Below are 12,300 nucleotides of genomic sequence, written 5' to 3' on the forward strand. Positions count from 1 at the left end.
CAATGGGACTCTGGTGGGTCGACAGCTCTCATAACCTATTGCGGCTAATGATCGCCTGATGGTCTTGGTGGAGGCGTTTCTGGCACCTCCCTCGTTGAAGTCCGCGGTGATTTGTGCCACTGTCGCTATCCGGTTGGCTGAAACAATGCGAGACAGACGTCGACGGCCACGTTCATCCACCACCTTTCTCCGCCCACAGCGCTGCCGGGATAAGATGTTATTCCGGAAATGGCATGTTCCCGATACACTCTTGATGCTGTCAAACGGGGATAGTGCAATTTCTGTGCCACCTCCGTGATAGAGTGAGCCATGCGTCGAGCACCTACTATCATCCTTCTTTCAAAGTCTGTTAACTCACGACGTTTATCCATACTGATATCGAATTACCGTCTACGTGAATGCAGTGTACCAATGTACTTGCCAAGCGGTGGGTTCGTCCACAAGCGAGAGGGGCGACTACGTCGCATTGCCCAGGAACCAAGTACTGTATCTCATGAATTCTGTCCTTTCAGTGTATTCACTGAGCAGTAGCACAAAGTTTATTATCACCTTTCCTCAGTAAGAATTCGGTCAGCGACATAGGAATTTTATGGGCTTTTGTTGCAATGTGGCGAGTTAGTCCGTCTTGGGCGAGGGTTGACTTGTTTTATCTCCCGGTAACTTGTGTGTGCTTTTCTTCCAACAAACAGACCACATGACAAAAAGAACATGCACGATGACAGTAGTCATCCATTGAATTCTAAATTGGTGGCAATAAAGATTGTACTTGCGGCTGTACCGCTCTTAGTACTTTCCTACATATATTAAGTTAATTTATTGTTTCTGTATGAATCAAGGTCAGGCGGCAGTTAGTTTTCTGAGTAATTTGCACCAAAATTAGCCTGAGAACAACAGTCATCCATGTGACTAATCAGAATTATAATTCTACTCTCAATTTCACATTGCTGCATTCTGGTTCTCTGCTGATTCCCACAGTTATTTTGTTCTGTCGTTGTTACGATTTCAGTTTTCGCTTAGATTTTAGAGTGCAACGTGAAATTAAATTTGAAAATTCAATTTCACAATGCACTTTGAAATTGAAAAGTGAAATTGAACACAGTTTTGATATTGAAAATTAAAATAAGAGGAAATTATGAATTTGCTCTTACTTTATTTTTGTAAATAGATTTTTCCCCTGTTGTGTTCTAAAAGAATTAAAATAAGTGATTTCAGTGTTGAGAGTGAAGCATAATTGTTACAATAGATAAATGAGTGTACAGATGATGAACTAAACTACAGAAGAAGAAGAAGAACTCTTTATTGCATACACAACGCACATGCCGTACACAATACCCTCCACAGCTACAAGCCAGGGGTTACTACAATGCAATATTATTATTTTGCCAAAGAAATATTTCTTCAAAATATTCAGTATACGCGTATCATGGAAATCAATATCTTTATTCAATATTTAACACAAATGAAATACTAATAAATATTCTATTAATGTTGAATTCCACGATGAACCTTATACTGCATAAATAATAGTAATCTACCGATTGACAGAATAATCAAAATCAGTAGAACCGTTCAATATATCTATCATCATGGAGAAAATATTCATCATCAATGCTCAATACAAATACTGCATTCTATAAACGTTGAACATCAGATGATTACGATTATGAGCGTCCTTTTCTTCCAGAAACTTAAAAACAGTTTGTCTCTGAACAGATCAATAAGAACACTTAATATGAAATTACAAGGAACAAAATATAATCCACCAGTTAAAAAATGAATTTTAAATTGAAGGATAATAGTCATCCACATGACTAAAACTGTTACGAGAGGTCACGCGACTACTGAAGGGTTAAGTTATACGTCACTGGTTTTGCGCTAAGACAGAGGTTCCCAACCACCGGCACGTGAACCGGTATCGGTATGCGAAGTGTGAGCTACCGGTACGGTGCTGTGAATGACACCACCTACAATTTCCCTCATGGGAGAGTAAACTTTTTAAATTTTAGGCAGGCATTGAAAGTTTATTGCCATTTAATTCGACTTACTTGTGTGAGGATGGATTTTCAGCGATGACTGCAATGAGGTAAAGCAAAAAATGTCCAAGGATATCAGCTGGAGAATATGGCACAACATATTTTAGTGAGAGGAGGCGTTTGTGAGAATGCTTTATCCACAGTCACGATTTCTAGAGAAGATCTCATCAATGCCATCAATTCCTTGCCTACCAAATCTACGATTGGCCCCGACAGGTTTCCTATCTTTATTTTAAAAATATGCAGTGCCTATATTGTTGATGTGCTGTTGCACATTTTCCAAAACATCTTGAGAGATGGAATCCTCCCCGAGAGATGGAATCACTACTTTGTGCGACCGGTGCCAAAAAAGAAGAATCATAAGGCTTCTTCAGACTTTCGGCCTATATCCATCAGTTGTTCTCTTTTAAAGCTTTTTGAGAAAGCCATCCTTCCTGCTTTAACCCAACAGTGTTTCGCGCACAGGCCACCCCACCTCTATACCGTAGTACCGAGACGATCCACTACTACTAATCTGTTGGAGACTCTCTTCAGAATTCAGCACGCATTAAATGAAAAAGCCCAAATTGACATCATATTCCTTGACATAAAGGCAGCTTTCGATAATGTGGCACTACCTGCACTTGAAAACATATTGAAAGTATATTTCCGCATTGAGGGCAAACTATTGCAGATCATCAAGACCATTTTGAAGCCAAGGCACCTCATTGTACAACACCAAGAATTCCGTGCAGAATACACCCTCACTTGGGGCATCCCTCAGGGAGGAGTTTTATCAGCTTTGCTGTTTGCTGCCGCCCTAGAGCCTTTTCTGGCGCGAAATCAGAATTTTATTTCCTACGCCGATGATATTAAGTATTTTGTTGTTTCTAACGAAGGATCTCAGGTGTCCGGCGTCAATTTCAATGCCAACGCTAAGCTGTATGAACTGGAGACATACCTACGCAAAATCGGTTTGTGGCTAAACTCAGACAAGTCAGCACAACTGACAATAACTAATAAGAAGATAAAAAATGAAATCAAATTATCTATTAATGGAGCACAGATTAAGAAAGTCAACTCATACACCGACCTAGGAGTGACGTGGGACGAGGGCCTTACCTTCCAAAGGCACTTTCAGAACACGAGAACAAAAACTTTCGCTGCCATATGGGCTGTAAGACAGGAAATAACTGGGATTCGAAACCAGCAGCTACTGACCCAATATATCCAAAGATGTATCGTTCCTGTATCCTTATATGCTTCGACAATTTGGTCCTCAGCTCCAAATACTTATATCAGGAAATTTCTCAGCCTGGAATACTGGTTGCTCCGGTGGTTAAATAGGATCGCCGGGAAGCCCTTCACAATTTCGAAATCCATACTGTACGCAAACTTTAACACAGCTCCGTGGATTCAGATGATCACAATTCGTAACATCTGCACTCTAGCACAACTTCTCACTGGAAGTTTAGATGCCCCTCAAATTGAAAATCTTGTAGTTAGGCCCCGCCCTGGAGCCTGCCTCCACAACCCTCATAGTCTCCGAAGCGCTCTCCACCACACGGACGGATTAAAGCGGATGTTTCCTGCCAATACTCTGGAGCTGCTTAGAGACCTCAAAATAGACCCGGACAGGTACTGCCACGAGAAAACTTACAGGAAGCTCATTGCAGCGGATCTGTACACGAAACTACAGATATGATGAAGAACGTAATTGAAGAGAGACTTCAAGTGCCCTCGAACTGATAAAAATCTTAAATGAACGATATATTATATTCCAAAAGATTCTTATAGGACTGAGGGTATTCCTTTTGTTCAGAGAATAAAAAATGAGGACCAATTCATAGTGTAAATGACGATGTCATTTTTCTATGTATGTACATTGTTTTGTAATTTTGTAATTTTTCTATGTACATATATTGTTTTGTAATTTTCTGTGAATGCATGATGTCTGTATGTAATTCTTCCTCTATCTTATGTATTTCCTGATATTTAATCCTATGTTACACTCTAATAAGTGATGTATGTATGCGCCACCCTCCTAGGAAATTTCTGTACAGGGGTGTTTGTTAAATAAACTGATAATAATAATAATAAAAAAAATAAATATAGAACTTCGATGAATATTGAATCAGATCTTCGACTCAGACTCTGTTTATAAAATCAGCATTTCATTGAATTTAATGTAACCTAACCTTCTTTAACAAATAAATACTGCCAAAGAAAGTTAAGTTTATTATTATGTAGTTTTTGATTACATTCCTTCAAAATAATCACGGCCCACATGTATGGCCTTATTATTATAAAGGGTGTCTCAAAAATATTGGTACAAACATTTAGGGGAGGTAAGTAACATCTAAAGGATTGTGAATCGCATAGGAAACGTCACGGGAAAGTAGTAGCAGAGGCACAAGAAGCAGAAATGACACAAGAGAGTAATTAGTGGCAAACATTTATTTGACATAATATTAACAATGGAGTACGAGATGGATGCATTTCATGATGTTACAACAGATGCTCGAAGGTTCCACCATGAGACGCGATGCATGCGTGACACCGACACGGCATGGATTGGCGGACACAGTCGAACACACCTGGAGTTTCTTTGACAGCAGCAGCGCAGACGAGTCTCGCCACGAGATCCATTTCCGTCTCCACAGGCGATTCATACATGATAGATTTGAGGGCCCCCACAGAAAGAAATCAAGGCTCGATAAATCAGGTGAGTGTGGGGGCCAGGCAACGGGTCCACCACGGCCAATCCATCGACGCCCAAAACGCCTGGTCACGAACACATCTTTCATAATGGGCAGGCGCCCCGTCATTTTGAAACCAAATGTTGCGTCTCAGATTTGCTGGAACATGGTCAAGTAACCCTGGTAGAACTTGTTCAAGAAAGATTCGATTTTTAACGCAGTTCATGCGGGATGGTAACAGGTATGGGCCGACTAAGCCGTCACCGACCATACCTGCCCACACATTTATTGCGAAGCGATGTTGTGCCGCATGGGGGCGCACACCGTGTGGGTTGTCGTTAGCCCACACACATGAGCATTGTGCTGATTGAATAAGCCTTCCCGAGTGATATAAGCCTCATCCGTGAACAAAACATAGGCTGGAAAATTCAAGTCTTGAACACTTTCTTGGAGAAACCACTGCGCAAAAGCCACACGTGCAGGATGGTCTTGGGGGAGCAGTAACTGAACCCTGTGGAGATGAAAGGGGTGTAAGGAATCGTGGTGCCAGACACGCTGTACACTGCAACGAGACACTCCTAAGGCAGAGGCACCGGCACGTGTGCTGGTAGTAGGATTATTCTGGACGGCATTCAACACACTTTCTTCCATGGCGGGAGTTCGCGTCGAACGTGGTCTGCCCGCACTACTCCTGTTACCTCTAAATGACCCATAATCGCACAAATTTTGATGCACACGCGCAAACAAACGGTGGTCCGGTACATGTCTGTCTGGAAAGCGTTCTCCATAAATTCGTTGAGCGGCTCGTCCATTGCCCTCTGCTAATCCATACGCTAGGTGCATGTCTACCAGCTCACAGTTCGTATATCGATGCATGCCCTTCGTGCGGCGACTACTGCTTGAATGAGTAAACCAGAAATTTTCCCTCTCGCGAAATGATGAACAGCGCCGTCTACCGACTTACGGTGACGTTTCCGATTATGAGTTCCTATGCGATTCGCATTCCTTTAGATGTTACCTACCTCCCCTAAACGTTTGTACCAATATTTTTGAGACACCCTGTATAGTAATAGGGGACATTTAATTCGACTTACTAGTGTGAGCATGGATTTTCAGCGATGACTGCAATGAAAAATAAATATAGAACTTCCATCAATATTGAATCAGATCTTCGACTCAAATTCCGTTTATAAAATCGTATATTTTCACAAATATAAGAGTCTCAATTCTAATCTCAACGACGTTCATTTCCACCTCCACTTGCAGTCTACCAAACCCCATGTACTTTTTTTTGATAGAATCTCAGTTATCGGTTGATTCAACTACTGCGCATCTCAGGTGCCCAAATTATTCGCTGTATGATTCCTTTCGCCACAGAGCTGGTACTTGTGCGTATGTCCGTTCCGATATTCCTGTCAGAGACTTGGTAATTTGGAATCTCCTCTCTTCGATCTAATCTGGCCTAAAATCTCTCTACCTCATTGTGTCAAATTCATCTGTTGTCTCTACCGTTCTCCCAACTACACTAATCACTTGGAGCTCTTTGACTTTCTCTCTTTGCAACTTGACTTTCTGGAGTCCAACTTTCCTAACAGTGAGGTAATTTTCCTTCTTCATTTTGATGTTCACAACTCTAGCTGGCTTCCGTTTTCTAGTCACACTGTCCTAGGAATGGAATCCTTTATTCCACATTCCACTTTAAAATCTCGTCCTTTATCTAAACATTGCTTTTACAATAAATTTGCTAAGGCTGTTCAAGATAAGAACGTTACATATCGTAATTGGCTTGTTTTCAATTCTTCAGTTTCATTTTCTGCCTACACCATAGCTCTCAACAATTGTAAAGCGGTTATTAATCAGTCCAAACTGTATTTTGAATAGACTAAGAGTAGAAAACTTGCTTCTTGCCCTAATGGTAGCCGAGCATTCTGGTCTCTTGCCAAAGCTATTGGCCGCAACTTTTGCCCACCTCTGCTCCCAACGCTGTCCAAACCAGATGGTTCTGTTGTCACTTCAGCCAAGGATAAAGCTGACCTGCTAGCATCCCATTTTTCTTCCAACTCATGTGTTATTGATATTTGTAAAACACCTCCCACCATTCCAAATACGCGCCATTCAATGCCTCATGTGGTCTTCCGTCAAAAGGATGTCAGAAGGATTTTAAAAAATCTTGATGCAAAGAAAGCTCCAGGTCCTGATGGTATTTTTCCACTTGTGCTCCTGAACTTACACCTATTCTTTGCTGCATTTTTTCACTTTCTTATTCCAAAGGTGTTTTTCCTTCTGCTTGGAAATTTGCTCATATCCAACAAGTTCCTAAAAAGGGTGACAAATCCCTCCCATCCAGTTATCGTCCTATTGCAATTACTTCTACTCTTTCTAAAGTAATGGTGAAATCAATTTGCTGCCAACTCTTAAACTACTTAGAAATCTGCCGTCTGATCAACGTTCGCCAGTATAGATTCCGTCAGTGTCGATCCACTGGTGATATTCTTGCTTATGTTATCATTTATGGACAAATTCAATGGAAACGTTTTGGTGAAACACAAGCAGTTGCCATTGACATCTCAAAGTCTTTCGACCGTGTTTGGTGTAAAGATCTTCTAAACAAGCTTCCATCTTATGGTTTGCCAACTGTTTTTTGTAATTGGTTATCCAGTTTTCTCTCTGATCGCTCACTGAAGGTGTTGGTAGATGGCTCTCTGTCTTTTAACTTCTCAACTAATGCTGGTGTAACCTAAGGTTCAGTTCTTTCCCCCACTCTTTTCCTCTTGTATATTAATGACCTTCTTCCATTGACTGGAAATCCTATCCATAGTTTTGCCGATGATAGCACATTGCATTCTACTTTCCATTTTGAGAAACCTTGCCCTGCTCAATCAGCTTCAACTTCTTGAATATCCACTACTAATTCCTTAAATGCCGATCTCCAGGTAATTCTCCAGTGGGGCAAAGACAACTTAGTTGATTTCAATTCTTCTAAAACTCGGTCTTGTCTTATATCTCGCAAAAAGGATTCTTCTGCTCCTATGTTTATCTTTGGTGACACTCCAATTTTTAGGCAAAATGAAATATCTTTTTTGGGGATTAGCCTGACTTCTAATGTTTTTTTTTTTTTTTTTTTAAGGAGGCAGCAAAGGAAGTAAGCAAACCCTTAGCCATAATTATGAGAGCTTAATTGGACTCAGGGGAGGTACCCATAGACTGGAGGTGTGCAAATGTGACCCCAATTCACAAAGGAGGATCAAAGGCTAACACAAGTAATTATAGACCTGTGAGTTTAACTTCTGTTCCAGGAAAATTAATGGAGGCACTGGTTAAAGACACACTGCAGGATCATCTAGACAAGACTTAAATTATAGCTCGGACACAGCATGGTTTTGTTAAGGGGAAGTCTTGCCTGACCAATTTGATTGGATACTATGATGCAGTCACAAAAGAACTGGATGCAGAGAATAACTTTGATATTATATACTTGGATCTTAGAAAGGCTTTTGATACTGTTGCACGTGGAAGACTGCTCCACAAATTGGAGCAGTGTGGCATTTGAGGCAAATTGCTGCTATGGATAAAAGGGGTAGTTGAGGCGGGAGAAGACAGAGCGGCAATTAATGGACACTGCTCATCGTGGACTAATGTTATTAGTGGAGTCCTTCAGGGTTGGGTCCATTATTGTTTTATGTATTTATAAATAATATTAACGATGGTATATCAAGCTTAATGTCCAACTTTGCAGATGATACAAAGGTTCGCAGGGTTGTTAAGGACACTAATGACGCTATGTTGCTACAACAGGATCTGGAAAGATTGAGCAGATGGGCTGAGAGGTGGCAAATGAAGTTTAACATTGACAAATGTAAAGTACTACATATGGGAAACAGCAACCCCAGAGCAACGTATCAACTCTATGGTTATTGTTGTTGTTATTTGGTTTTTTAGGAGTATTAGCAACTAAGGCCATATTGTTCCATGATATGCGGTGGTCATTCCCTGACCTCCCCGCATCCTCCGTATTTGGTGGTGACGGGCTCGAACCCCGGTCTAATCAAGAAGCGTGTGCTACGCACTGCTGCTCCTTCCCACCTGGCTACGGAGGCGCCTAACTCTGTGGTACTACACTGACAGTGGTAGAGAATGAAAGGGACCTGGGGGTGGTTGTGCAGGCAGATATGAAGTTTTCTCAGCAGTGCAGACGGTCTGCAAGAGTAGCTCATGGTGTCTTGTCAATGATATACAGGATTTTTTCTGGCAGGGATAAGGAGGTGATTATTCCCTTATATAAGGCAATGGTCAGGCCACACCTTGAGTACTGTATTCAGGTCTGGAGGCCTCATTTTAACAAGGATATAGAGCTGCTGGAATGAGTACAGAGAAGGGCAACAAGATTAATGAATGGAACAAAGGGTTGCTCTTACGAAGAAAGGCTTCAGTTTTGCAAATTACAGTGTCTGGAGACTGGGCACCGGCGAGGTGATCTGATAGAGGTGTATAAAGCCTTGAATGGTTTGAGCATACTCAATGCTGATGGGATTTTGCCTCTTGCTCAGAATAATCACCTGAGAGGGCATAAATTCAAATTGAGGAAAGACAGATGTAGGATAGATGTGCGGAAATTTGCCTTTAGCCAGGGAATAGTTGGTTGGTGGAACAGACTTCCAGCCCTTGTTGTGGAAGTTGGTAGCCTAAATAAATTTAAGGCTCAGCTGGACAGGTATTTCGAACGAACGGAGGGGTGAATTGGAAGTTTTTTTTTTCCTTCTTTTTTTTAGCTAATGCTGCATAAGCTTGCTTTCTTGCGTCATATGCCTCTACTAATGCTAATGCTGATGTCTAATGGCACAAGCACATTACAAATATTGCTTCCTCTGCACCTAAAAAACTTGGTTTTCTCTTTCGCTCTCGGAGTTACTTTTCTTCCAAACAGCTGTTCACTCTGTACAAATCGCAAATCCGCCCTACCATGGAATATTGTTGCCACATCTGGGGTGGTGCCCCTAAAACCTCTCTCAATCTTCAAAATACCATTTAGAAGAGGGCAGTTAGGTTAATTAATGATTCCTCTCTAACAGATTCTCTCCACTCGCTGTCTCATAGACCTACTCTTTCTGCTGCATGCATTTTCTACAGATACTTCCATGGGCACTGTTCTTCTGAATTAGTTTCTATAATTCCCGCTCTCTCTTTCAAAACAGTCTGAACACGTGCCGCCACCAGCCGACATCCATTTACTGTCCAACTTCAAACTCACGTAACCACCTTTTCATCTTCCTCGTTTATTCATTGAACTGCCGTTTTCTGGAACAACCTTCCTTCATACGTATTTCCTGAAAATTACAGTCTGCAGTAGTTCAAGTCTAATGTCAACAAATATCTTGTTTCATCTTCTCAACCTCCAACCCAAGAACGGTACTAATTACTAGGTACTAAAAAAAAAAAAATTAATTTGAGAGCGGTTCTTTTATACATCTGAAAGAGTGTGGTATGCGTGCTCTCTTATCTGCTTTCAAAAAGCCGATCGCGGAAAGGGTCTTCAATTTTAGGGCACAGTTTGAAGTCACAAAGATTTGTGTCGGGAGAGTACCAGTGGATATTCCACTGCTTTCTGTTGCTGTTGGTTCAAAAGTTGCTTGACAGGTTCTGCCCCTTACCCCATGGCATCGTGCATTATCATGTAAGGCACTTGAAGAAGTTGACAAACGTTCCCGTTTTCGACGCAGTTTCAGTTGCACACGATGTTCAAGGGAGCAGTTACACTTTGCGTTAAATGTAATGGTATTCTGTACCACATGAAGAGTGGTATTCTTAAAGCCGGAGGCAATGATAAGCATACCCTTAAACATCAATTGCTTGGTTCTTTCCGGAAGTTATTTGTTCAGGGACGTTCCTCGATTTCAACAGAGTAATTGTTAAAATTACCGAGTACAAAGTACATTAATGAAATTTAACTCATTTTTTATTATATTTTCCTAATAAATTAACAATATTAGTCATATCGACTGATAAAGTGACTGGTATATTGCAGTGAAAAAAATATAAAGGGAACTTTTACATAACAAAGCAACATAGGCAACTGTTAAGCTGGCTGAGAGCTTTTCAATATTCAACAGGTTAAAATTTCAATAGGTTAAAAGCGTCTAGGGTGGGATTATAGAGCACAAAAGTCCAGGAAAATGGTACCCTGGGATCGGTTGTTTAGATTTCTCTAATGATTTCTCTATGATTTCGTGTTACGTTTAAGAAAAAACTATAAGCTCAGAGGGACGACATTTTGGAGATCTTCGAAGGGTCTGCGAGAAATAATGAACCTAGAGTTTCAACGGTGCGTCCAGAAAGTAGAATAGTTACACTTGCAAGAGAACGTAAAAACGGATGCTATGGAGTAATCGCTAAGTTAAAGTGTTTCCCTTTTTTTATAGCCGGGAAACTTTTGGTTAGCACTGTAAAAATAAATAAGACAAAATAAAATACTGTAAGAAGTCTGAACAGAGTTTTCGTTGATTACCAGTTTTTTTTTGAAGGTTGTGGATTTGGAAGGAATAGACCGTATTAATACCAAAATCATAGCCATTGAAAATGGTCGGGGAACGAATTATAGCAATGTTAACTGCAATGTTGATGAAAACAGTTACACGATCTTTACATTAAAGGGAGGACGGAAAAGTTAGTTAAGATAACAGAATTGGATCATAATAAGATTGTTAACAAGTTTAGAGTTGAAAATAACGCCGTTAAGAACTAGTACACGTACTTAGGTCAGTGCGTACGGCCTGCATAAAGAATTGTAGCCAGCAACACAGTAATTAGAATAAGAACTTGCAGTAGATCCTTTCAGAGATGGCTGTTTGTTTTTTTGGCGCTTCGAGAATCACAGCTCACGATATTATTGATGTATTATATTTCTCTGTAGAGAAAATATAGGTTAAGCAATTTCTCTGCGGCACAGTGTACTGCCGTATCTATGTTATTATTATACTACGTGAGAGAAGTTGATCGACCTTCAACTGATGATATCTGGCACAAGTTCGTTGTCACTCAGGATATCTATCTTTCAGGGTGATGTTTCGCTTTTATCATCTTTTTTTTTTTTTTTTTAATCAAAAAGCGATTTGATTAAACAAACATAACTAAACGTACTGCAAACATCGCAATTTAGATAGGTAGGTAGTGTATCTAAATGAATCAACATAATACTTAACGAACTGTTATAATTGCGGCTTACCTCCTGTCTTACATTCTGGAACGCACTGTCGTACGATAATACCTTTGTTCATGTACTTCTGAAAGATAAAAGAAATTGAATTTCTAACCAGATAATGTATCAGAAAAGACTTGTCGATATTTTACCAATCTTCTTAAATTAATTATATCTATTAAGAAACCAGAATACCATAATCATTAACGAATCATAATTATCTTCGCCAGATAATGATTTTACCATCATAAGGTAAAATGATCTTGTAAAATTAGAGAGTACCACTGCGTGTTTGTACTCGCGTGATACTTTTGTATTTGTTTCCTCTGGTTCTCATCTCTTCTACCGTAGAGAATATACCTCCCTCGTTCATTTCATTTACTGATCCTCTTCAGAT

At 40.3% G+C, this 12,300-nt stretch overlaps 2 protein-coding genes across 2 annotated transcripts in view; one reads left to right on the forward strand and one right to left on the reverse strand.

Annotated features, from left to right (window-relative positions):
• LOC150085692 (uncharacterized) overlaps positions 1-12,300 on the reverse strand; it is a 158,613-nt gene that overhangs the window by 15,606 nt on the left and 130,707 nt on the right. Inside the window, exon 3 of the mRNA XM_090373455.1 lies at positions 11,931-11,988. Coding sequence (XP_090229581.1) covers positions 11,931-11,988 — 58 coding nt within the window. The remainder of the gene's footprint in view (positions 1-11,930; positions 11,989-12,300) is intronic.
• LOC150085693 (uncharacterized) overlaps positions 1-12,300 on the forward strand; it is a 211,519-nt gene that overhangs the window by 2,107 nt on the left and 197,112 nt on the right. The gene's annotated exons all lie outside the window — the stretch shown is intronic.

The sequence above is a fragment of the Mastigoproctus giganteus genome, chromosome 5, assembly GCF_048544385.1.
Source record: "Mastigoproctus giganteus isolate SK-2022 chromosome 5, ASM4854438v1, whole genome shotgun sequence".
In the NCBI taxonomy this organism is placed as follows: domain Eukaryota; kingdom Metazoa; phylum Arthropoda; class Arachnida; order Uropygi; family Thelyphonidae; genus Mastigoproctus; species Mastigoproctus giganteus.